General features: G+C 41.7%; 1 protein-coding gene across 2 annotated transcripts in view; it reads left to right on the forward strand.

Moving 5' to 3' along the window:
• Positions 1-25,200, forward strand: part of IRAK3 (interleukin 1 receptor associated kinase 3) — a 48,974-nt gene extending 23,774 nt beyond the window's left edge. For both annotated transcript variants that reach the window (XM_045072876.1, XM_045072877.1), the window contains 8 exons: positions 986-1,050; positions 6,853-6,967; positions 7,904-8,022; positions 21,078-21,276; positions 21,541-21,603; positions 21,692-21,856; positions 23,627-23,795; positions 23,829-25,200. In XM_045072876.1, the coding sequence (XP_044928811.1) occupies positions 986-1,050; positions 6,853-6,967; positions 7,904-8,022; positions 21,078-21,276; positions 21,541-21,603; positions 21,692-21,856; positions 23,627-23,795; positions 23,829-24,175 (1,242 nt within the window). In that variant the 3' untranslated portion in view covers positions 24,176-25,200. The remainder of the gene's footprint in view (positions 1-985; positions 1,051-6,852; positions 6,968-7,903; positions 8,023-21,077; positions 21,277-21,540; positions 21,604-21,691; positions 21,857-23,626; positions 23,796-23,828) is intronic.
• Positions 25,201-26,454: the final 1,254 nt, after the last annotated feature.

The following is a 26,454-nucleotide window of genomic DNA, read 5'->3' on the forward strand; positions in this document are numbered from 1 at the left end:
GGAAGCCTATGTTCCTCACACACAGAAGACCAGACTTTGAGCATTAAGAGTGCTAAATTAGCATGAACACAAAAAAAACTAACCCCTTCATTTTTCAGATTAAGAAAACAACCACCTCAAGGATGTTAAGTGACAAAAAGTCACAAATATTGAGTATTGGAAATAGGACCGAGACCCAATACACCTGACTCCTGGGACAATGGCTTTTTAAAATGTAAATTCTCATAAAGTGGTTCTGGAAAATGATTTTTTAGCTTAGTTTACTGTTTCTGACTTCCTGGATTAACTTTTGGAAAATAGCTTCCAGAATTCCTATTGGATTTCTCTCCCTTTCTTCCTGAGAACAGAGCTCTAAAAACTCTGGCCAGTCTTAGAAACTTATAGCTGATGGAGCTTAAGAATATTTAACTCTTTTGTGGTAGAAGTTAGGAACTGGAGATGTGGAGACATGGCAGTGACATCAGGTGTAAGCCATCAAGAAAAATGTCCGGTACCAGGAGTAGGTGCTCATACAATAATACTGAATTCATCAATCTGGTCAATAAATACTCATGTGTCAGATACTGAGCTAGCTTCTGAAACTCCTTTGAAGTTCTATTTCTGAATGTCTTAGTAAGACCTTTCCTTTTCTTTCTTTCTTTTTTTTTTTTTTCAAAATCAATACAAAGGTAAACAGAGTTGCCATCTCCAAATGACCCAAACCAGAAATGGCAAATTAGTGAAATCACTTCTAACCGGAATATAGCAACAACAAACTGGATTCTTTGTGAGACCAAGTGGGGAATTTCTGTCCCCAAAATAAATAAATAAATAAAATAAAAATCTGATGAAAGCTAGGGATCCTCTCCCCGGAGATATATTTATATGCATTTACATGAAAAAGGGCAGCTAATTTCCAGGAAGGCTATGGGCCCTGGGTTAAGAATCCCAGAAATAGAGAACCTTTCCTTAATTTTTTTTCCTCATTTTTCTGTACGATATTTAGGAGAAAAAAATGCAGTGTAAGAAACAATGGAAGAGGTTTTTATCTGAGCTTGAAGTTTTACTACTGTGAGTATATTTTGTCTGGAATTTCTCCGTCTGTGCCTGTTTTTCAGCTTTGTGCATCTTTGATGCTAGAACACCATGTTTGGCATGGTCGGCATGTAATAAATGTGGGTTGGCCGTGAGAACACCGGGTACATTTTTGACATCTGCTTTAGTCTTTTCCTTAGAATACATTTTAAAATAGACCATTCGTGTAATTCACTTGAACATATTTTAACAAGAAACTGTCACAAGGCAGTGGGTGAAATCATGTGTGACTAACGTGGCTCAAGGTCAAGTAACTCCTAAAACATGAGAATTGCATATATTTGACCATTTCCCCCTTCCTTAGAGACATTTTAGTCCAGAAACTGTTTCATCCATATAACTCTCTGCAGGAAGAGAGTTTAGACAAAGAAATCAACTGCTTTTGATGTGCATATTATTTTCTGGGAATTCATTCATGAGCCCGGGAGTCCTCGGAGACAAACTAAAATGACTTCATTTTCATATATATTCATATCTGCAGCTGTGCATCTGCTCAGCGAAGGCCCTTAACCCTATAGAGCTCACTCATCACTCTTTATGAAAAGAAAATGTTCTTTTCAGATGTTTTCTAAAGCAATAAGTGAAGTGGGTGGTGGTGGAGGAGACTTTGTGCTAAATCCTTCTTTTATCCCCAGGACCAGAAATCAACACATTAAAAGTCTGATCATAAAAATTTAATGTGTATCATTTAGTCAACCAAAAACTAAGACCCAAATTGTAATAGCAGAGGGTTTCTATAGTTCAACTTTATTTATTTGCTAATGAATAAGTCATAAGTTGGACGATTTCAAAATTCCAAAAATACCAAAGGGTAAACCAAGAACAGATTTTTTTTTTTCCGCACTATTATCTTTAACTACCCCATCAATTTCCCCAAGGGCAACAGTTGCCTGTTTTCTGTATCTCCTCCCAGAGATACTTTATGCATAAGCATGCATGTATTTTGTTTTCTTATTTTCACACCAGGGGTAGCAAATATATTGTTCACTTTGCTTATTTTAACATTTCATGGTGTGCTGTACTGTGATTTAATTAACCACTCTCATATCGACGGATTTTTAAGGTTTTTTCTAATCTTTTAATATTAGAAAGTAAGATGCTGCAACAAGAAAAGCTCATATATGTTATTTTGTACCTGTTTGAGTTTATCTAAGTTCCCATAATACAATTGCAGGGTCTAATGGTTATATGCATTGCATAATACCAAGCTGTCCTCCAAAAGACATACCAATTTACATATACAAGGGCTCCTGGCTCCCCATGTTTTTGGCAACATAGTGTTTATTCTTAACTTTTTTTTTAAACTTTTTATTTTTTATAAACATATATTTTTATCCCCAGGGGTACAGGTCTGTGAATCGCCAGGTTTACACACTTCACAGCACTCACCAAAGCACATACCCTCCCCAATGTCCATAGCCCCACCCCCCTTGTCCCAAACCCCCTCCCCCCAGCAACCCTCAGTTTGTTTTGTGAGATTAAGAGTCACTTATGGTTTGTATCCCTCCCAATCCCATCTTGTTTCATTTATTCTTCTCCTACCCACTTAACCCCCATGTTGCATCACCACTTCCTCATATCAGGGAGATCACATGATAGTTGTCTTTCTCTGCTTGACTTATAATTTTTGCCAATGTGCTCAGGGAAAATGGTTTCACATTTTTTCTATGGTGTGGTTTAAATTTCTTTTTCTATTATGGGTGAATCTTTTCACATATTAAGACACCTTCCAGGATGCCTGGGTGGCTCAGTTGGTTAAGTAGTCGCCTTCGGCTCTGGTCATGATACCAGGATTCTGGGATCAAGTCCCACGTCAGGCTTCTTACTCAGCGAGGAGCCTGCTTCTCCCTCTCCCTCTGCCCCTGCTCATGTGCACTCGTTCTCTCTTTCTCTCCCTCTCTCTCTGTCAAATAACTAAATTTTTAAAAATCTTTAAAAAAATAGAGACCTTCGTTTTCTATGAAATATCTGATACTATTCTTTGCCCATTTTTTAAAAAAATTAGGCTGTTGGCATTTCTCTTAATGATTTGTAGGAGCATTTTATATATTAGAGAAAATTCACATTATTCCTGTTTTGAGATTATTTTTTTTTACCAGATTGACAACTTGTCTTTGCCTTTTCTAGTGTTTGCTATCTGGAAATGGTTTTAATGTAGTGAATTTTTAAATTTAAATTCAATTAATTAATATATAATGTAGTATTGGTTTCAGAGTAATGTAGTGAATTTAATCTATATATTTTTTTTTCAAGACTCTACCCATCTATTTGACAGAGAGAGAGAACAAGAGAGCAGGGGGGGTGGCAAGCAGAGGGAGAGGGAGGCAAAGAGAGAGGGAAAAGCAGGCTCCCTGCTGAGCAAGGAGCCTGATCCCAGGACCCCAAGATCATGACCTGAGCCAAAGGCAGACACTTAGACTAAGCCAGCCAGGCACCCCAGATTCTGAATTTTATATCACAGTTTGAAGGAACTTCCCCAGTGAAAGATCATAAAATAATTCTACCATGGCTTTTTCAAGTCCTTTTATGGTTTTATTTTTTACATGTATACATCTGATCCTTTTGGATTTGTTCTGATGAGGTGTTTATGTATGACTTTAGAGAGAATTGGCAACTCTATGATGGTGAATATTCTTGGTGTGCTATTATTATTACTTATATTGCTAATATTTATTTAGTTTTAGGCTTTATACCAATTACATTACATGTAGTAATTCATTAATCCTCACAACAATCCTGTGAAGTAAATACTGCCCTTATCCCTATTTTGGAGATGAGGAAGATGAAGTAGATCCTACCTTTTTGATCCAACTCATCTCCTAAATCATCTTCAGTCTTCTTCTCAGGTATTTACTTGTGAATAAATCAGGTGCAGCCCTCTCCTTTCAGAGCATGCTGCGTGGTGTGGGGTTAGGAGAGAAGTACATAAGTCAACAGGCAATTTCAGTAAATGAAGGGGTAAGATGGGGACATAGAGGATGCTGAGGGAGGGAACATGGTGACCTGGGGGCTGGGCAATAGAATAGGCTTCTTGGAAAACGTCACATCCAAGCCAAGACCTGAAAGTGAGTTTTTTTTTAGTTCAATATTAAGGGAATCGCTTAACCCCTGTCCCTTAGACAGAATTGTAAACTCCTTGAGATGTGGCTTCTGATTCCTTTTTGCGCTTCTTTCCCAAGGGGAGAGGAAGCGCTAATAATTTTTGAGGATCCGGTACTTGGCTAAATATTTAACTTTTCACTTAATTTAATTAAGAAACTTGGGAAGGGGTATCTTAATTATTGTTTAAGTTGAAGAATGTTCATCTGCTAGGACTGCCGTCACAAAAGAGACAGGGTGACTTGAACAAAATCTATTTTCTCGCATTGCTGGAGACTGAGAAGTCCAAGATCAAGGCTGATCTGGTTCTTGGTGAGGATGGTCGCTTGCAGATGTCTGCCCTCTGATTCTGTCCTGACATGGTGGAGAGAGGGGGAGCAGATTCTCCAGTATTTCTTCTTATAAAGGCTGTAATCCCATTGTGAGGGATCCCATCCTAACCCTGACTAGCTCCCCAAAGCCTCTCTTAACACCTTTACATTGGAGGTTAGGGCTTCGATGTTGGAGCTGGGTGGGAGAGGAGAGGAGGGGTGTGGGGGAGAGACATAATTGCGACCACAGCAAAGATACAGGCTTACAGACACTAATTCACGTGGCCAAGTTCACAGCTTGGTCTTTAAGAAGACCAGAGATTCAAACCCAGGTCTGTCTGCCACTCGAGTGTGCCTGCTCTCCCACCCCGCGGGGCCCTGCATCATGTTTCCTCTGCAGCAGGCACTCACAAATATGTGGCAAAACGATTTTAAAGCTTTTGTATCTGCAGACCTTCGGATCTATGTAATCTAAAATCCCACCAACTTAAAAACTTGCAGTGAAAGGATGGGTGAGAAGCGTCTGTAGATGTGAAGCCAGAAATCTTCTTCTACGGCTGCCCCATCTTCCATACCTCGCTAACTGGTACAGTGTCCAATTTTCTGCTGGATTGGTAATATCTAAAAATAAGCAAATGCAAGCAGGCAGAGCAGGAGAGCAGAGCACCTGGCCGTGGCTGTGTCTGTATGAGGTCTGCTATCCGCTATCCAAAAAGATTTCTGTCTCTTTGAATTATTTTAAGGGGCAGGACTCCCAGATAGTGGTACAGATCCATTGTTTCGGCAGCCAAATATGCCAGCTGAATTCCTTTTCAGTCCCTTGCTTTTCATTGTACAATGATGGTCTGGATTATAGTAGGTGTAGGAATTTTGAGTCACGGGCATTTTTTGCCATATTTAAAAGAAAAATATGTCTGTGTTTGTGTATGTACACACACACACACACCACACAGACACACACACTTCTTTAAGGAGGGAGGAATAAAAGAAATCTGGAGCTATGTGTGTGTATGTGTGCGTATGTGCGTTTTATAGGGCAGTTTTGCTATTGAAGAAACTAATAATAAGTGTTTATAAATAGAATCTTTAAAAAAAAAAAAGCTTTATTTTAATATCCCCGAGCATGCCTGGAACATAGTAGGCATCCAGTAAATATTTAAGTTGAACTGAGTTCCCAGTATGGGTGAATTTCACATTTTGTATTTCATAGTTGTTACCTGAGTTCTCCTGGTTTTCACAGTGATGATACAGGCATTCAAGAAATAGTGTTGAGGGGGTCGGTGCCTGAGTGGCTCAGCTCGGGTCATGGGATCAAGCCCTGTGTCCGGGTCCCTGCTCAGTGGGAAGTCTGCTTCTCCCTCCGATCCTGTTCCCTACTTGTGTTCTCTCTATGTCTGTCTCAACCAAATAAATAAAAATGTTAAAAATAAATAAATAAATAAATAGAGTTTTGGGGCACCTGAGTAGCTCAATTGGTTAAGCATCCGTCTCTGGGGCTCTGCTCAAGTCATGATCTCAGAGTTGTGAGATCGAGCCCCACATGTGACTCCATGCTCAGTGGGGAGTCTGCTTGAGATTCTCTTTCTCCCTCTGTCCCTTTCCCTTCTTGCATATTCTCTCTCTCCGTCACTTTCGCGCTCTCTCAAATAAATAAATCTTAAAAAAAAAAAAGAAATAGAGTTATAAAAGAAAGGAGTCTGAAAATGTCTGCTACACTGACAGAACTCTGGCATTTACAAATCAGTGACATGTTCTTCAACATCAGACTTTATTAATCACATGAATTTTAGATAACTGTACAGCTTTATGAAGACACTGGATGTCACAGCCTTTAACGGTGTGACTGGTGCCTCGCACAGTATCTGACAGAGTGGATGATTAAATGGACGAATGAAAACAGTCTTCTGAACTCTTCTATTTTGGTGACTTACACAGTGTACCTAAAACAATGAAATAAATAATCTCATTTGTACCATATTTCTTTACTTAATAAATAAGTTGCATTGATAAACAATTTTGATAAACATAATTTAATATCAGATAGTGTTGTCTATTTATTATAAAGTTCCTAAGACTGCCAAATCTCCAGAAATCATTACTTTCTTAAATTTTCTCTTATATTTGGGTATTTTATTTATAGTTGCATGGTCATAATCAATCAGAGTGGCTAGTGTTTGTTAGATCTCTTTAGACCAATTTGGGAAACAAATCTGTGCTATGTGTCCAATGAGATTACTTCTCCCTTGGCCAAATTTATGTTTTGCTTTAGACCTATTCCCCATCCCACCTTATCACCCCCAAACCACAGCACTGTTCATTTCCTATTTGCATAAACAATCTGATGGATTTGAATATCTTTTCTTTCGAGGTTTCATCATCCGAACATACTGGAGTTGGCTGCCTATTTTACAGAGAGTGAGAAGTTCTGCCTGGTTTATCCATATATGAGAAATGGATCCCTTTTTGACAGATTACAGTGTGTAGTAAGTCATGCCTATGACTCTCCCTGGCCCTCTGACCCCCTGAAGCCCTGAAGAAGCTGCTGAAACGTCCTGTGGGATCTAGGAGGCCAATATGGATTCGCAGGAAGGGATAGCCTCCAGTGGCTTTCCCAAGGAAGTAGAAGTCTTTTTCATCCATTAATATTTTACTCTTAAAAAAGACTGCCTAAATACCCGAGTTGTGGTGTGTTGTGCAGCACGGTGGCCAAATGATTTGCTAGGCTCTTACTCCTTAGCGCTTCCATATCTCCAAGGAGTTTACATCAACTACCCTTATTTCTTAGATAATTTTTATTTGCATAACTTCACACAAAGTACCATTCAATACAAAGGATAGACATAAATGTGATACAGACTCCTTAAAGAGAAAGCGGTTGAATACATGCCTTGATTTCTCATGTCTTTGAAAGATAAGTTTAAAAATTCATTCTGAATAGGTTACATTTCAGTTAGGATAAGAATAAAAACATTATTCTTGATAATCCACACTATTAGGCCACAGATAATTTTAAGTCTTATTTAATGAACTTTTTTTTTAAAGTTCCACACCCAGTGTGGAGCCCAATGTGGGGCTTGAACTCCTGACCCTGAGATCAAGACCTGAGCTGAGATCAAGAGTCAGATGCTTAGCTGACTGAGCCATGTCGTGCCCCTTATTAGTGAACTTTTAAACATAGTTACTGGCCATATTTTGATTAAGCTAATGTTAAAATTATTGGGTATTTCCATTGGCTATAAAAAGGCCTGGTACCGTTGGCTGCAGAGGAAAATGTATCTTGAATTACAAATAGGTTGTGGGAAACCAAAGTGTTCATTGCCTAGCCTTTCCCCGCCTTATCATCTGCTTTTCTTCTGGCACACTCCTATGTAATGAGGACACACGTTTCACTCCCATACCAACTACTGCTGTCTTTTTAGGGTAACACGGCCCCACTCCCTTGGCACATTCGGATCAGTGTTTTAATTGGAACCTCCAAAGCCATTCAGTACTTGCACAACACGGAGCCATGCTTGGTCATCTGCGGCAGAGTATCAAGGTAAATTATCCCAGAGATTTAGGTGGCACCCAAAAGCCCCTTTCATCATCATGGGTGAGTCAGACTTCACACTGTTCTCTACCTGTAGCTTCCCTGGTATGTGTATGTGTGTAAGGATTAAGAATTCTCATCTAAAGGGCGCCTGGGTGGCTCAGTGGGTTAAAGCCTCTGCCTTCGGCTCAGGTCATGATCCCAGTATCCTGGGATCGAGCCCCGCATTGGGCTCTCTGCTCAGTGGGGAGCCTGCTTTCTCCTCTCTCTCTGCCTGCCTCTCTGCCTACTTGTGATCTCTGTCTGTCAAATAAAAAATAAAATCTTAAAAAAAAAAAAAGAATTCTCATCTAAGAAGGGTGTCTGGGTGACTCATGGTTTTGGCTTGGGTCATGGTCTTTGGGTGATGGTCCCAGGGTTGTGGGATAGGGTCGTGGGATCAGCCTGTGTCGGGCTCCGCCCTCAGTGTGGAGTCTGCTTGGGATTCTCTCTCTCCCTCTCCCTCTGCCCCTCCCCCACCCACCTCCACAGGTGCATGCGAACCTCTCAAGATAAATAAAATCTTTTAAAAAAAGAAATTCTCATCTAAGTATTTACAACCTTACTTTTTTTTTAGTGAAGTATAATTGACATATAGTACCCAATTAGTTTCAGGTGTACATTACAGTGATTCACATTTTTTTTATTAATGAAAATTATCTACCCAATTTAAAAAGCCACATTTATATGGCCAAAGGGAGAGTTTATATTATCTTTGGGAATTATTAATGAACAGCGTAGAATAGACACTATTTGTGTAATTATTCCTGGCACTAAACTTTGAAATGAACCTTATTACTCTCCCTTTTTCCCTTTTAAGTGAGTCTGAAGGAAAGATTAAGTGACTTAAACAGAGATTCCAAGCAAGATAACAGCAGTAGACAGTAGACGGTAATTAAAATTCTCTGTCCCTGAGTCTCCAGTGTCTTTATGATTCCACTGAGCCTAAAGGCTCTTAGCTGTACGTATTCATCTGTGACAAGCCAAGCAGCAACTCCCGGTGTTCATTTTTGAGACACGAGAAAATTAGAAGCAACATCTTCCATCCTTTTTTTTCAGGAGACCTAAAGAATCATTCAGACAGAGAGTAGATACTCTGTAGCAAAATCCCCCTGGTAGATTTTTCCTGTGTGCCCTTCATCTCTAATCTGTCCAAAAGTAGGTAAATACATCGTGGCTGAGAAGCGGGGATGACTGAATTTAAAAGGCTTCTGCCTCTTCTGAACCATCTCCTGGTATCTTGAAAAAGCTTTTAGTGTGCTTTTGAGTTGAGCAAAGAGGGACCGATTGCTTACTTCTTTGTTTTTCTGGTGGAATGAACTCTGTATCAAAAGACTAGATTTTTCCTGAGTCCTGGGTGTGTGCGGAAACCACAGACAGGTGTCTGCTCCCATGGTGCTGGGGTAATTCATCAACTCTGCTGAGAATCAGCACAGAGTGGGTGCTCCCTCAGGAGACCTGGGTCAGAGATGCACAGCAACGGAATCAGGGATCTGTCCCAAAGGGCTGAGGTGGTCACCCCCAACCAGAAACGACCCACCTACCTCACCGCCAACTCAGCCTAGTATTTTATCTGATAAATAAATATCTGGAATATTGCTGTGCATATATTCTTTTGGTTTAAACTTAAAGTAAGCCTAGCTTCTTTTCCGTCCCAAGGGGTAACACATTAATGGTATTAATTTTTCTTTTGTGTGACTGAGCTCATCACATCCTTTCCTGAACGTGGAACTTGATGGAAGAGAAGAGTGTCAAGGTTCTGGTCCTTGACAGACGAGGGAGACAGGGAAGGCCACCAAGGGAGTGTCAGGATGGAGAGCTACACATCCAGTCCCTGCCCATGGCCAAGGTTTTCAGCAGCTGGGGATGTGCCCCGAAGCCTCTTTCTGCAGGGATTAGGTGAGAGCTCAGGCAGTGGTCTGACACCCACTTTTTCATTGTAGATAGGTGTCTTCAGGCGCGTTCCCAGGAAGTAGGCTCAGAAAGGAATGACTTGGCCACAGGAGGGTTTTAGAGTCCTCTCAGGAACAACAGGAGCGAGGAAGGGAGGAAGGAAGGCAGAATTGGGCAGTTGGAGAAGCTGAGCTGGGATATGGTGGTAGAGTCTGACCAGCCCTGTGTGGGACTGTGACTTGGACTTTGACTTGGGTGAGGTAGCTCCCCTCAGCCAAGGGCAGGTTCCAGGTAGAGGTTTAGCTGTGCACCGTCAGCAGCTGCTGGGGTTTGTCTCCCTAAGGAGGGATCTGGGCCGTACCCCTGCAGTCACTGTCGTCCCGGGGAGAGAGATGACTGCCTCGTGCTCTGCAGAATGGACCCAGATGAATCTTCTTTTTCATCTGCTTCCCTCCCCACTCACCTTCTTCCCATTCTTTCCTCTTATCTCACTATCCCCTAATGTTTCAGAGACATCTGATTTAAGAAACCGACTTTCTGCTAATTGTGATTCTGAGCAAATTGCTTAATTTCTGTAAGCCTCAGTGTTTCTCTGTGCAAAATGCTAATAAAAGACTAACAGCATCTATCTCTTAGGATTAGGTGACATAAACTACATATGGTGCTTGGCAAAGAGACTGTGCTTATCAAATGGTCAAATGGTGGCTTCTTTTATAATTGGTGGAGATGTGGTAGGAAGCCCGTGGCAAAGGCTAAGAGATACCATGGCCAATCTGTCCTTTTGCTTACGCTCTTAATCCATTCAAGATGCTATAATCAAAATACTAGAAAGTGGATGACTTAAACACACTCTTATTGCTCATGGTTCTGAAGGCTGAAGTCCAAGATCATGGCACCAGCTGATTCTGTGTCTTCTGAAGATCCACTTTCTGACTCATAGGTGCCCATCTTTCCTCTGTCCTCATAGGGTGGAAGGGGAAAGGGATCTCTCTGGGCCTTCTTTTATAGGGTTACTTATCCCAGTCATGAGGGCTCTGCCCTCTTGACCTACTCCCCTCCTGAAAGTCTCACCTCCACATACCATTCCACTGGGGGTTAGGAGTTCAGCTTATGAATTTGGAGAGGAACACAAACATTCTATGCATGGCATTCACTTCCATCATTCGCTTACTGTGTTTGGAAAGTAGGACCCACAAACCAAGCTCTGTTTTAAGAAAAACAACTTCTTATTTATTGAACATCTTGAACATCACTTTATTTTAGGTTACAAATATTTAGGGAACATCTGTTGTATGGAGAGTGTTGTATTAGACCACGTCAGGTAGATGCTGGTGGTCATGATATTGGCCTTGAAGGTTCCACCTGGTGAGCAGAGGGATAACACCAACACAGAAAATAATGTGCTACAACGCTAGAGAAGCCCTGCCTGGTCTGAGAAGGGTCATTCTACTTGCAGAGTTCCAAGCCCAGCCTTTGAGGAGATGGGTCATAGCAGTGGATTGGTTGAAAGAACAAGAGAGAATATTCCTAACAGAGGCAATAATTTGTTCAATGGAAAGATCAAATAAAGAGTGTTTAATGAAAGCAAGAAAAATGGGTTGACTGGAGAGGAAGGGATGAGACTGGAGAAGGAAAGGGCTCCTGGGAGGGATGAGGAATGTGGGGGGCAGGGCTACAGTGGGGTTGCATGCTAAACAGGTGGAGGGACTCTTGAGACGTTCCTGGGACTGTAGGTGAGAACAGAAAGATTCTGGAGTCTCTTACGATGTCTCACCCTTAGAAGGAGGCTATTTCTTCCTGGCTAGTATCTCAGGTACTTGTCTGGATGTGGCCAACTATAAAATAATTACAGAGTGCCCAAGAGAAAGAGCCAGTGGCATAATAGAGTGCCCAACAGTATCACAGATACAGAGCAACCAAAAGAGATCTGGTCAGAGACAGAGAATTTCAGGGAAGAGGCAGAATTCAAACTGGATATGCACTACCAGCACATTTTATGTTTTTTAGGTGGTGAAGGGGCTGCTGAGGGTTGTTGCCTTTCTGGGTTTTCCAAAGGGATCGAGGACTCAAACATAACCATCAATCAATTATGCCTGCTTGGGCATGTGTCAGGGTGTGGCATTCCGGGGCTGTGGGCATTTTTTTGAGATTATGGTTTCACAGGGCTCATCAGTGTGTCACTGTCTGTTCCAGAGCAAATCAGTCCCTTCTATGGCCAATGAACTCTTGGCCTTTCTGCTGAGCTTGCCAGCGAGAATGTTAATTAGTACCAACTATAACTATGGGTAGACCCTCCCCCTCCCCCTTTCCTTGTGTGCACCTGTTCTCTAGAAGCTGGAATGAGATCAACTTCTTTCATTTGGGGCACTGAACACCTAATGGTAACAACATTCAGCCTCCAGCAGTCTTGACTGAATGTGGATTGGTTGACCCAGATTACCCTCCTGATTCTTTCAAATGAACTCTTCACTTTGCTTTAAATTTCAACATTCCTGATTCTTGGTCCCTGTTAGTGCAGGCTAGTGCTTTGAGGAAGGTCTGAGATTTCTATTCTTCTGCCCGTGTCAAATACATTTTCTCATTCTTTGGAAGGAAAGGCCACTTCTAGGAGAGATGTCATTTTATTGCACGGCCCTGATAATTGGCTCGAAAAAAGACATCTCAAAAGGTGTTCGGCAGTGACCTTTTCTAAGACTAAGTCAGAGCTCTGTTTTTGATGGAGTAAGAAAAGGAAGATATCGTTACCTTTATTTTCTTTTCTTCATTTGGACCTCAGATTGATAAGTCGCAGGAGAGTTTTCTGTATATCATTTGACATCACTAAATAATGGTTTTTAATAGTATGAAATAACATGGAACAATGCATGCAAAGTAAAATGAAGTTTAAAAAGCCAAATTGAACTAGTATACAGTGTACAGTTATGACTTTGCAGAACTACAAATTCATGAATTTTTCAAAAGATTAAGGGGTGCCTGGGTGGCTCAGCAGGTTAAGCCACTGGCTCTTTCTCTTGGCTCTCAAGTCTTGATCTCGGGACCATGAATTCAAACTCTGTGTTGGACTCTGTGCTGGGCGTGGAGCCTAGCTTAAAAAAAAAAAAAAAAAAAAAAAAAGCTTAAAACATACCCCACTATGAATTTAGATGGAGAGACTATGGCTTTTTCACGAATGGTTTGTTTTTTCCTTTTCTATCATGTTTTAAAATTTTTTAATTAAGGATTATGTTCTACTGTTATAATAAAGTAAAACTCCTTGTCTGGAAATGGGTAGGTGACTTCTGCACTTCTTCCCAGAGTTAGGGGGAGGCAGTGAGGTAATGAGTGTGAAGCCCAGGGCCAAGCTTGGCAGTAAGCTCTCATTCCTCCCACGTCATGGACAGTGTCTCTAAGCATCTCGTCCAGCCTGTCCTTGGACCCTTGCACAGCACGTTATTAGTACTCCATTTGGATGCATCTCTAACCCCCTGGAACTTCATTTATTTTGAGCTAAAATCTGTCTTCCTGTAACTTGCCCATTAACCGTTGTTCTGCCACTATGATTATCTGTATATACTCCAAGGAAACACAAGATGAATTTCATTTTACATTTGCTTGGTAATCAAGAGTTTCTTATCTTTTATGAGTAGCTGTATAAAAAGGTTTTTTTCAGCCAGCTATGGTAAATTGAAAGAGTAGCAAATGGAAAAAAAAAGGAGGGTTAGGCTTTAGTCCTGGCTCTGCCATTAAGAAGCTATTTTGCAAAAAAAAAAAAAAAAAAAAGACAAATCTTTTTCATCCCACATTCCATCATTGATGGATTAGTAATGACTTTCCACCTGCAGTGTTGAAAGGGAACCTGGGGTGAACTCAGTTAGTGATGTCTGCCAAGGAACCTGGAAGATGCTTTGGCAACATTTGGGCCATCTATTCGCCATCGAGGGAGTGGTGTGGGTCCGCTTATGGTTTCAAATTCTCTTAATGAACAAATTGATCAGATCAACACATGTTTGCTTGATATCGCCTATGGACTCAGCATTATGCTTATGTAAACAACATAAGCTGGTTTCTGAGTAAGTGCCAAATGGTATCGTTGGGGCAGCACAGTGGGAAGTTGGAGAAAGGAACACCACTGGAATTCAGGGTAGCAGAATGAAAACTTCAGGGAAGAAGTGAATCTTGGGCTGCAAAGAGGATTTGAAGGAAAATAAGGATTTGAATGAAAAATAAAATTTCATTTGAATGAATATGAAAATAGGTACCTTGCAGGTGAGGGGAACAGTATAAAGAAAGTCCCCAGATGGACAGTACTTAGCACTGCCTACGCAGACTGCCTTGGTGAGTGCTAATGGATTCAGGGGGGCTGATCAACTGCAGACAGATTAAGGAACTCAGTGAAGGTCAGCCTGACTTTAGACATGACATAAAAGCTCATTGAATAATTTACTCCTCCCAACAGCCCTGAGTTTGGGTATCATTGGTCTTATCTCAGTGTGACAGAGGAGAAAGCAGACTTAGAGAGGTTTGTAATCGGCCTCTATCCCGTGTCTGCAGATGGTGAAGGAGGTAGGGTTCCAGGTTTGTGTGGGTCCAACAACCACGGTCTTACTAAGCAATTAAGTGTTCGGAGCCAGGATTCCTGGGAGCATGTTGGTTTTTTGGGCAGACGGAGAAACTGGGCAGGAGAAGAAACCATCACGAGTGCAAACTTGGGAAATGTTGACATTGAGCACCTAGTGAAAATGGCAGTAGGCAGCAGACTTTTAGGGGAGATTAGGCCTGGAGGTCTATTTTGGGAATCTTCATCTTGTTCAAGCAATGAGAATAACTAGTCTTCTAAGGAGACACTGAGGACATAGCTGTAGAACACCCAAGGAGGAAGCCAAGCCCACATTTCAAAGGTATTTTCAAGAAGTCTGGTGGTTTAGTTAGCCCCAAAATGTCTTCGTAATTTGAACTCTTCAAAGAGAATGTTATAAAAACAAAATTCACTTCCAGATGGTGGAATTTAAGGAGGAAAAGGATTTAAAGAAAAGAATCTTGCAGAGTTGAAGTCTCTGTTCTTGGCAAAGTCTCTGTTCTTCGGGAAACGAAGATGTTTTTGACTTACAGAATCACATAAAAGCATCTGAAAGCAGTAAACCTTCTTGTTATTTCCATCCTATCCCTTAGCCGGCTTAATTGTTTTCACATTTATGAGTGATTTTAAAGTGAAATGCATTTTATCCTCGGCATTTTTCATCCCAGGCATTCATTCCTGTTAATGTTTCCAAAGCCGAGATAATCTCAGTGAACGTTTCTAATGTTTCCTCTAAGATCATGTTCTCTGTCCGTATTGCCATGTGTCTCCTGCCAAGTCAAACAGCATTTCATACAAGGGAGGTGGTTTCGGAAGGAAAGGAGGGGAAAAGCCATATGCTTGAAAAGGAATTCTTTAAAAAGGGAAAATGATCAGAGATGGATGGTGGTAGTTAATGCGTGGAGAATTCCCGTTGTGAGGGACTAGAAACACTGAGCGGCTGGGTGGGAGGCCAGAAGCCACAGATAGGCCCCTTCCTACAACCCTGACACTCTTGCCTGAGGACCCAAGCTCCGCCTACATTTACCCCCCAGACCTGATGTGTGTGGCCAGGACTCAAAACACCAGCTTTGTGTTTGGTAGGGTTGTAAAACCTGCCAGGAATGCAAAGTCCATTTGTTTGGTTGATTGTTTCATTAATGAGTCCTCTTCCCTCTCCTCTCCCTGCACATCCAAAGACGTACTTTTGTTTTTCAGAACCATTTTAGACACGAACAATTGCTTTTCCTCAGATTTCCCTATTTCCCCCGAATGTCTCCCTTCTTCTAAAATTTCCAGATAGGTTCATTTTTTTTCTCAGGGCTGCCAGCACAATGAAATAGTACATAAATTTAAATTTGCCCTATTAATTATGTTTGCCATCACTGTCTCTAAACCCCAACATTCACCTATTTACACACATGTGTACAGATGTGCATGCACACATTTATGCCAAAAATTCTATTTTTCTCTCCACGATCTGGAGTATCTGGAAATGTTACTTTAGTCAGGTCAGAAGGTCTCTGGAAGTCTTCTGGAACTCAACAGATGCCCTGACACTAATTCACCCGAGGATCCTCAGCTCTCCAGGGTCATCGTGCATCCGTCCCTCTGTACTGCGGTGACTTCAGACTGGTGCCTTGAACCTCTAGAGCTACCCAACCAGTTTCCTGGGATTTTAGGGTGGGTGTAGGATGGACAAAGGCCAGCCTACATCCTTCAGAGTATATTTCAGGGCCCTCCCTGTGTAGCAGGACTTCTGATTACATTTTCTCATTTAATACTTACAATAACCCCGAGAGGCGAGCCTTTTCAGATCTTTTACCCAGGAGGAAACTCAGCCTTAGGGAAGTTGTGCTGGTTTGGTTAGAGACAAAATTTCACATTAAAGGCGGGAATATGGGTCACTGGCTGGGCCTTTACATGGAGAGCCTAGGACTCATGAAGTCATCAAAAAGCAATAACCACCTTTAATACTGTCTCTGAGTTCTGCCTGGGTTCAATGGAAAAGAAAGAGAAGGTCATGCAATTGGAGGGAAAAGAAAGGGCTTCAGTTTCGACAGATGTATGGCTTGCTGAAGTGGTGGGGGAGAGGGTGTGTGTGCCCTTTTCCGGTAACCTATAGATTCCCTGAGAAGCTGGATCTTGCCTCATCTGGTGAGGTATCGGTATGGTGTCATAACAGCAGTGACACATAGTAAGATGTCCTGTTGCCTCAGGCTGTCACGAAGAGGGCAGTGGGTCCTCTATCTCTGCGACCAATTCGTGGGAGACCAGACTTTTCTGGAGAATTACCAGGCACTCAGAGACTGGGCTACTTTGTATCAATAACTCCCCCTAAAATCCCTTAAAAATACATCTTTTTAAAAACCAGTTGTGTGCTTCCCTGTCAAATGTGTATTTGCACTTCCATTCAAAATCTGCATTAAAATCTAGAGGTATCATCATGCTTTAGATTTTAGGCCCAATGGCTTTGACTAAATCAGGAGAAAAACTAGTGTGCAAAGAAAGCAAATCTTGTAGCCTTTGGGAGGTTCAGGTCCCCCAGAAAGAATTGTCCTGAAGACCCCCGGCAATAGAGAGATGGAGTATGTGACTCCCCAGAGGCAAGATACATATTGACCATCTTGTGTAGGATCTTCCCTGTCTCCTCAGTGTACCACCACTGATACTTGTCCTAGGAGAATCAGCTAGAGAGGTGATGGTCTGTGTTATAGTAAGTAGCTTTGTGGGAAAGAATAGAGAAGCAGGTTGTGGAGACACAAAATTGAAGGTGTGGACCATTACCTGTATTTCTCGTCTGCCTCGTTGGTAAGCATGATAGCTAGCAAGCTGCCCTTTTGTTCAATTAATTATAGGGTTATATGATTGCAGTTAGTTTATGTTGTCTTTCTTTTATTAGTCTGTTTTTACACCCATATTATTACTATATTATATATTATATATTATCCCATATTATTATATAATATATAATTATTTATAATTATATGATATTATATGTTATATATTACCCCCATATTCCATTGACCTGCTTGATAGTTGAAGGCATAGCGTGTTCTATTCAAGGCTGCAGTAAGAGAAAGAATTAGGATGGAACTTACTGTTGAAGGGTCTTTTGCAATTCCTACTTTCTTAAAACAGAACCTTCTTCTACGTCAGCTCCTGCTGACTTTTGTTTAGAACGGGGCAAATCACTGCACTCAAAATCCGTGTTACGCACTCAAAAGTGTGCTGGTCTTTTCACCAAATATCATCATTAAAAGTGTAAATGCGGTGCCCTAGGACAATTTCACACTCTTACTGTCGGCCTCTCACTGACCCAAAGTCCTCTGTGGGTGATGTTGTGTCACACATTGTGGTTACCCATTCCCCCAAAGTCTGTTGGAAGCATGAGTCAGTTGCTGACAACTTCCCACTCACTTTGCTGAGGGCCAAACAAAGGGATTAGATTACGATTTTGTTTTTGATGCTTGGTTGTTTTCTTTTCTCCTGTGCGTAGAAAAGACCCATTCTTCAGGAATTCTAAATGTTTTACAGAATCAGCTTTTGCATCCTCATGGGTCTAGCATTTTAAGTTATGATTTTATTATACCTTCCTTAGAGCTGGAGTTGAGGAGGAAGAGGGCGAGATGTTTGACACTGAAACTCTGGCCTTCGGAGCTTTGCTGTCCCTCTGTGCTGAAATCCAGTGTGTGCGTGCAGGGGGAGGGGGTGTGTGCAGAAGAGAGCGAGGCTGTCAGTGCGGCAGAAGCTGGAGAGGCAGAGGATGGGGTCCTGGTAATGGCAGTTAGTGAACCTCTCTGCCCATCTCACCTCCCGGCACATGTGGCAAACTCCTAAATTAAGTATCCTGGTGCTCTGAAATGATCAAGAGATCTCCAGAAGCTGCCTCCTTGGTCAGAACACAGAACACTTGACGTGTACACGTACCTATGGAAGAAGTAATTATGAACTCTATGTCTATTCTTATCTGGAGCTGGAGAGAAGGTAGGGTCTGCCTCTAGGGGGCGCACATCTTCAGAGGTTTGTCAGGATAGTCAACACTGTTTTCCAGAAGAGATAGAAGGTGAGTGACCTAGTTGTACGTAACCCAGGCTGCCCTTGGAAGCTACCAGGTTTGCCACATATGGAGAAGAGACAAGACCAGGAGAAAAATAAGGACTGGGATTGATACAGTTGAGGACTGATCCAAGTCTGGAGGGCTGGACCCTCTCTAACATTTTCATACATGCCTGGGTCCCACAATAGGTGTGGGCGCTGGGACTGACACATGAGGTGGGTTCTTTGGATTTTGCAATTCTCCTGCCACCCTTAAAGGACAGAGAGTGACATCAAGTTGAGAATGTGTTCTTCTGGATCCCTAAAGGGTCCTGTGGAATGTCTTCATGCTGTCGTTGGCAACTCAGTTCTAGACAAAGTCCAGGCTAGAAATCTTTTTTTTTTCTTCTTTTTTAAATATTTTACCCATTCACATGAGAGAGAGAGAGAGAACAAGCAGTGAGAAGAGGCAGAGGGAGAGAGGGAGAGAGAGAGAGAGAGAGAAGTAGACTCCTCACTGAGCAGAGGGCCTGACACAGGGATTAATCCCAGGAACCAGACACCGTGACCTGAGCCGAAGGCTGATGGCCAGCCAACCGACTGAGCCACTCAGGTGTCCCCAGGCTGGAATTCTTAAAGACCCCAGCTTTGAATCCTTGAAACAGAACTAGGACTCTGAGTACTCTCGATTATTAGAACACCTGCAATTCAGACCTGTGAAACTAGATTCTGCCTATCAGCCTACCTGTACAGGGCCAGCAGGGGACTTCTAGAACTTTTGTAAGATGCAATATTTTTTCAGGATTAAGAATTTCTTATTCTTTTCCCATAGCTATTAATACTATTTTTTAAAAAAGATTTATCTATTTATTTTAGAGAGTCAGAGACAGGAGTGGGAGGAGCAGAGGGAGAGGGAGAGAGAATCTCAAGCAGATTCTGCACTGAGTGTGGAGAATCAAGAGTTGGACACTTCACTGATGGGCCACCCCAGGGCCCCGCTGTTACCACCTTTTTTTTTTTTTAAGATTTTATTTATTTATTTGATAGAGAGAGAGAGAGAGAGAGATCACAAATAGGCAGAGAGGCAGGCAGAGAGAGAGGAGGAAACAGGCTCCCCGCTGAGCAGAGAGGCTGATGTGGGGCTCAATCCCAGGACTCTGGGATCATGACCTGAGCCGAAGGCAGAGGCTTAACCCACTGAGCCACCCAGGCACCCCATCCACTTTTAATCACAATATGTAACACTGTAACTATACCACTTGTCATTTTTGGATGGGCAGGCCTGGTATTAGAAGCTTTGGTTTCCAGGAACAAAAAGCAAACTCTGAAGACCTCCCCAAGCAAAACAGAGAAACAGAAACTTTCTCTTGGCCCACCCACCCCTTTATCAACATTTATCTGCCCTCTTATGATTCGTTACTAATTTTCATCTTCCTCACCATTTATTGGGCATTATTGTATGCCAGGGAGTGGGCTGTTTGTATTCAGGTCCGTGAGTCCTCTTGTTCGCCTCATTTCACAAGCAAGGAAAACAACAGGGAGGGGAACGGGACGAAGTAAGCCAGCCACAGTCAAGGAGCCAGGGAAGGGCAGAGCTGGGTCTCCCAGCAGGTGTGGGCTGTGTGAAATGCACGGGCTTACCCTGTCCCATCCCTGCTCAATTACCTTTGAGGGTAAAAGTAAGCTGAGGCTCACTTTACCGTCAGCCACGATGTTAAGTGATTCTTAAGGTTTTTATGGGACAGGTAGCTCAAACTGACTCTAAACACTTCAGCTTTACCGTGGCAGGTGTTTATCTTCCAAATAAGTCTCAAACACATTTTTGTCTTTACTCCATAGAAAGTCCGTAGAGATGGGACAGTGGACTAGGGTTATCCTTAAGGCAGGAGAATTCCTCACCTCACGGCAGGTTAGTGGCTCTCCGCTGATAGGCTGGGCATTCTGTGGCAGGGCTCTAGGCACCTAACAGGTACTTGATTATTAGCTGATTAAAACCCAGTTCATGTCCTCGTTGTGAATCAGAAGAGCACAAGGAAAGCTGCTTTGGTTTAACTTTAGTTTCTCTTGCTGGCAAAGCATCAACTTTACCCAGCAATTCCCTATATGTATCTATAAATTTGAAAAGCTCACTGTTCCTAAGTCAGGTTTCCAGCATACCTTATGTTTTTAGGATTGACTGATTGATTTGAAAGAGAGAGAGTGAGAGCGTGTGCACAAATGGGGTGAGGGGTGGAGGGAAAAAGAATCCCAAGCAGGTGCCCCACTGAGCATGGAGCTCAAGGGGGCTCAATCCCAGGACCCTGAGATCACGACCTGAGCTGAAATCAAGAATCGGTCGCTCAACTGACGGAGACCTGCAGGCGCCCCTGGTTTTCGTTGTAGAGTCTCATATAATACTTGTATATATACTTTAAGAAAAATGAGAAAATATCCTCTAGTTCATCGAAGACTATGTATGTCTTTGTGTTGTTGGCATTTGGAATTAACTGAGCTTGTCATTTTGTTTTTCACCAGAATGCCTTTATGTTTTTGTCTTGTTGGTCCTTGATTATAATTTTAGTGCAAACATACTTCTGGATGATCAGTTCCAACCCAAACTAACTGATTTTGGCATGGCACACTTCCGACCCCACCTGGAACATCAGAGCTCGACCATAAGCATGACCAGCAGCAGCAGTAAACATCTGTGGTATATGCCTGAAGAGTACATCAGACAGGGCAAACTTTCCATTAAGACAGATGTCTACAGCTTTGGGATTGTGAGTACCAGCTCCCAGTCAACCAAGGAGGAAAGCTGATGGCCAGGAATGCTCTAAATTCTAAGAAATTTTTTTTAAGGGTTTCACTTTTAGACCTATTGATTTCCTGTTGCTCTTGTCTTATATGTTAATGTTATGTAATCAAAGAGTAAAACGTAGTCATTGAGTAGAGTGAACGTTATCTATTGTCAAGGTTAATCACTGCAACTGACTCTATGTAGGTGTTTAACATATGTAACTCATTTTATTTTATGTTTCCCATAGGTAATAATGGAAGTTCTGACAGGTTGTAAAGTGGTGTTAGATGATCCAAAGCATATCCAGCTGGTAAGAATTGTCTTTATTTCTGTTCCTATCTCTCCGTCATTTCGGGGGTAGAGTTCTGAAAGATAAAGTTGTCTTCTTGTCTTCCTAGAGGGACCTCCTTATGGAACTGATGGAGAAGAGAGGCCTCGATTCATGTCTTTCATTTCTAGATAAGAAAGTGCATCCCTGTCCTCGGAATTTCTCTGCCAAGCTCTTCTCTTTGGCAGGCCAGTGTGCTATCTCGCGGGCAAAGTTAAGACCATCAATGGATGAAGTGCGTACACATGGTTTTATTCAAAACCAAGCCCACAGAACAATGGAAAATCTAAATTGTGTCTAATTGAATTCTTTATCAGTGGGGCAAATCCAGCCCCTAACAGAGAATTCTAGTCTCATAGTTTTTGCAAGTCACCAAGTCACAGTATTTGGTACTCTGGCAGAGGTCATTGCTAAGTAAGACCAGGGCACCACAAAAATTTAATGAAAACACTTGAGTAGTCCGAAGAGAATTTTATTCAACACTCTTTTAGAGATCTGGCCCATTAAAAACGCATTCTATATTTCCTCTATTGATTTTTTAAATTTACTCATCAATTTAATCATCCATTCACTGATTTGCTTATTTGTTCACCAAATATTTAGCTAGTGCTTACTTGGCATGTGCCAGACTTGGTTCTGGGTGCTGAGGGTACAATAGTAATCAAGAGACAGTTGCTGCCCTCAAACTCACAGTCCAAAGTGAGAGTCAGATTACTTAACATGGCATTCCAAGATGGAGACATAAGCATGATTGTAGGTGGAAGCCTAGATCAATATGGGAGCGTAGAGTCGGAACACATACCAAATCACAGAAGCCCTTCGATGGAGGTGACGGCTGAGCTATAGTCTAAAGAATGGTGAATTTAGGCAACAATAAGGACAGAAAGACATGTTAGTCAGGGAGAATCCAGCTCAGAGATGATGGGTTTTATGGCACTAATACTGCAGGCAGTTCATGGACGTGGGATATAGTGATGGAAAAGCTGGGGTGCTTAAAATGATAGAAAGTTTCAGGTGACAGAGGGACATGAATTCCATTCTGGGATTTGGGGCTTTACCCTGAGTCTATCGTGGAGCTATGAAAGGGTTTTAAACAAGAGGTCAACAGAATCTAATGTAAGGAGCACTGGCCTGGGAGTCAGAGCTACATTCTGGGCTTAGCACCACCAGTAAGAGCTATAAGAGCTGGAATCTTGGGCCCAAAAAGAGCTGTGAGATATATAGTGGAAGAAACATGGAATTGGGAGCCAGATCTGAGGTCAAACAACAGATCTGCTCCTTACTGGCCAGTGATACTCATTCCCTTTATCTGAGCCTCAGCTTTATTATCTGTGAAATGGGAACAATAATGTTGTTTGTGCGGATTAAATGAGGTGATGTGTATGGAAGCACTTTGTAAGTAGTGAAGTTCTCTAAATGTATTTTAAAAATTACACATGTGTGTGAAGAGATGTTACATGTTCTTCCAGACAAGGTCAGCAGTTTTCTCAACTTGGACTGCACATCCAAATCAACTGAGAAGCTTTTAAGATACAGATTCCTGGGCCCCTATCTTCATATGTTGTTGGTGATAATCTTTAGGTTGGGGCCAAGGGATCTGTATTTTAAGAAGGCTCCTAAAGCTAATTCTGGCATTTGACAACTACAGATTGTGTCCCCTGGACCCTGACCATTTCTAGTACTCCACATATTAAGGTTGAAGTAGAAAATGTACAGAGACTCACCCCAAGTCACACAGTAGTTGGTGGCAAATCTGAGCCTCAACTCAGGTCTCTTGGTATTTACTTCAGGCGAGTATCTTTTATATTTGGCTTTAAGTCTTTTAATTTACTCATTAAACTGAAGGAGTTTAGCTAATTTTTAATACCCTCCCATTCAGAACTCTATAGTTGAACTTAATTCATGAAAATAAGAGAATATTCCGGAATAGGTAGATAGAAAAAAAGGTAAAAGGAGAGGCTATGGAAGTTTAACGTAAATATTTCTTTGCTTCTTGGTGAACTAGGTCCTAACTACTCTTGAAAGTGCTCAAGCCAGCTTGTATTTTGCCGAGGACCCTCCCACCTCCCTAAAGTCCTTCAGGTGTCCTTCTCCTCTGTTCTTGGAGAATGTACCGAGTATCCCAGTGGAAGATGATGAAAACCAGAATAATCATTCATTGCCTCATGATAAAGGTTTGAGTAATCATTCATTGCCTCATGATAAAGGTTTGAGAAAAGATGGAGTGACTCGAAGAGTTCCATTTGAATGTAGCCAGTCTGAGGTGACATTTCTGGGCCTTGACAGAACAACAGGCAGCAAGAGAAATGAGGATGCTTACAACAGGCCCAGTTCTTCTTGTCCAGAAAGTTGGTCTCCTGAGCACGCAGCTGTATCCCAGGACCCAAGGACCTATGTTACAGATATGGAACCTTCGGCAGAAGCACCAGGCCATTCATACAGGAGCAGGCCAGTGGAGACCAGCAGTTCCTGTGAATTTTCCTGGAACGAATGTGAACCGTGCAAAAAGGAATCGATTTCACCAGAAGATAAAGAAGGAAGCAAGTATTGCTAAGGCACCTGAGTATAGGTACCGTCTTGGGAAAATACTGTCACCATAAGTCATGCTAAGAGGACCATCAATGCTGAGTTTAGGTGATGGAGATCAACTATCTGCACAATGCCATTCCTTTCTTCCCAATCCCTAGGCTTAAACCTAGGCTAAATTAGAGCCATTCAAAATTACTTCAGATCATGAGCTCTGACTTCAGACAAACAAAACCTACCAAAAGGGGACTGGGTTCTACTGGCTTCTTCCTCATCAGCGCCATGAGCCCTCGGAGCCTACAGTCTGCTAAGTGGGTTCAGTTCAGTTAGATCCCATTGTCTGGTGTAGCTTGATAAGGTTGTAGGAAGTGTCTAATTTGTAAATGTTAACAGATGCCTTTTTAAAGAATTACCTTTTGGTTTGTTCTAATTAACTCTTAGTATGTTTTCTGTTCATCCCTGTCAAGCCTGCCTACCTGAAAATGAACCAGATTCGCTCTTGCCTATGACATGTTTGCCGTAGAACGGGGATTCTTGCCCAAGATCTGGATTTCTGTATTTAAATTCTTAGGATAGTTTATCATATATCATATGTTGTTGGCTATTACTACTTTTTTGTAAACAAATTTAGAGACCTATTATATCCTGAGAAGAATGTATGAAATTTTACTCAAGTAATTTTTGTTTCTGAGAAAAATGGCTGGTCACAAGGTCTGTGTCAGCTTTTTGTTTGATACTCTACCTGCCAACTCTGTGCCTTTACTCCTCCTGTTTACTGGGTCTCCCCCTATTGAAATCCTACCGAGTCCATCAAGGCCCAGCAGAACTGCCTCTTCCGGGAAGCTTCCCTGATCTCTCCAGCCAGAAGTACACACAGTTCATCAGCATTCCCATAGCATTGTTTTGTGTTTCTATTTTATACTTGTTACTTTCTGAATTGTAGCAAAGCTGCCTGTGCCACCTTCTCTCTCACTAGATTATAAACTACCTGTACTCATGTCCTATTGTTGCTATAATAAATTTTGACAAACTTAGTGGGTTAAAGCAATGTAAGTTGGGGTGCCTGACTGGTTCATTCAGTAGAGCATCTAGCTCCTGACCTCAGGGTCATGAGTTCGAGGCCCACATTGAGTGCAGAGATTACTTAAAAAAAATATATATATATATATTATTTTTAAGTAATATGTATATAAATTATTTTACAGTTTACAGTTTAAAAATATATATGTATATATTTTGAAGATAATATATATATATATATATATAAGTTATTTTACAGTTCTTAGGTCAGAAGTCCTTGGCATTCTTTCTGGAGGCTCTAGGGGAGAATTTGTTCCCTTGCCTTTTCTAGCTTCTAGAGACTACCTGTATTGTCTTGCTCCATCCTCAAATCCAGCATTGTGGCATCTCTGAATCTAGATTTCTCTTTCTTTCTCTCTTTGATCTTTTCTTCATCTCCTCCTTCTCTTACTTTGGCTCTCCTGCCTCTCATAAGGATCCTTGTGATTGCGTTGGGTCCACTCAGATAATCCAGAGAAATCTCTGTTTCTCAAGACCCTTAATTTAATCACATAATTCACAGATTTCTGGGATTAGGACATGGATATCTTGCAAGAGGGGTGGTGGGAGAGGTGGCGGGGGAGAAAGCATTACTCTATTAGATTTCCCGAGTGTGTAGGAGCCAACTCTAAAAGGCCTAGTATGTGAGCCTGTACTGAGCTGTTTTTTCCTTACAAGTGAAGTTGAATTAAATTATCCCTAAGAACCCACATACTAAAAAATTCAGCCACAGTAAACATTGCTGAGTCAAGTGGGGATAAGGACTGTCTTTATGATGATGGATAGAAACATTTCAAGAAAGCCATTACCACGGGTTAATGGAATTTCCCTATCTAGAACATTTATAATAAAAGGGTAGACCTGTAGCCTTCTATGCATCAAAGGAATAGGCTCACACATTTTTTTCTTTTTTTTTTTTTTTTTTTTTTTGGTGAGTTATTAGGGTTGGGTTAATCATAGATTGGAGTCCAGATTTAAGAACAAATGATTAAAGAAGGAAGTCATCAGGAATCAGGGTCAAGTGAACAGACCAAGGTCAGAAACATGAAGCTACAATTTGGGAAAAGGGCCTCATGGTGAGGTTGAAACACAATAAGCCTTAGTCTGATTGAGTCTGATTGGCGGGCCACATAAAGACCCAGGTAAGCAGTTGGAAGAGGTCATGCTCAGGCTGGTCCTCAGGGACCCTGACTACCCCTTGCTCTCTTCCCCATATGTTCATGGCACCTGTTAACAATGCTCCCAAAT

The sequence above is a fragment of the Mustela putorius genome, unplaced genomic scaffold (assembly GCF_011764305.1).
Source record: "Mustela putorius furo isolate JIRA1106 unplaced genomic scaffold, ASM1176430v1.1 tig00537227_pilon_pilon_pilon, whole genome shotgun sequence".
In the NCBI taxonomy this organism is placed as follows: domain Eukaryota; kingdom Metazoa; phylum Chordata; class Mammalia; order Carnivora; family Mustelidae; genus Mustela; species Mustela putorius.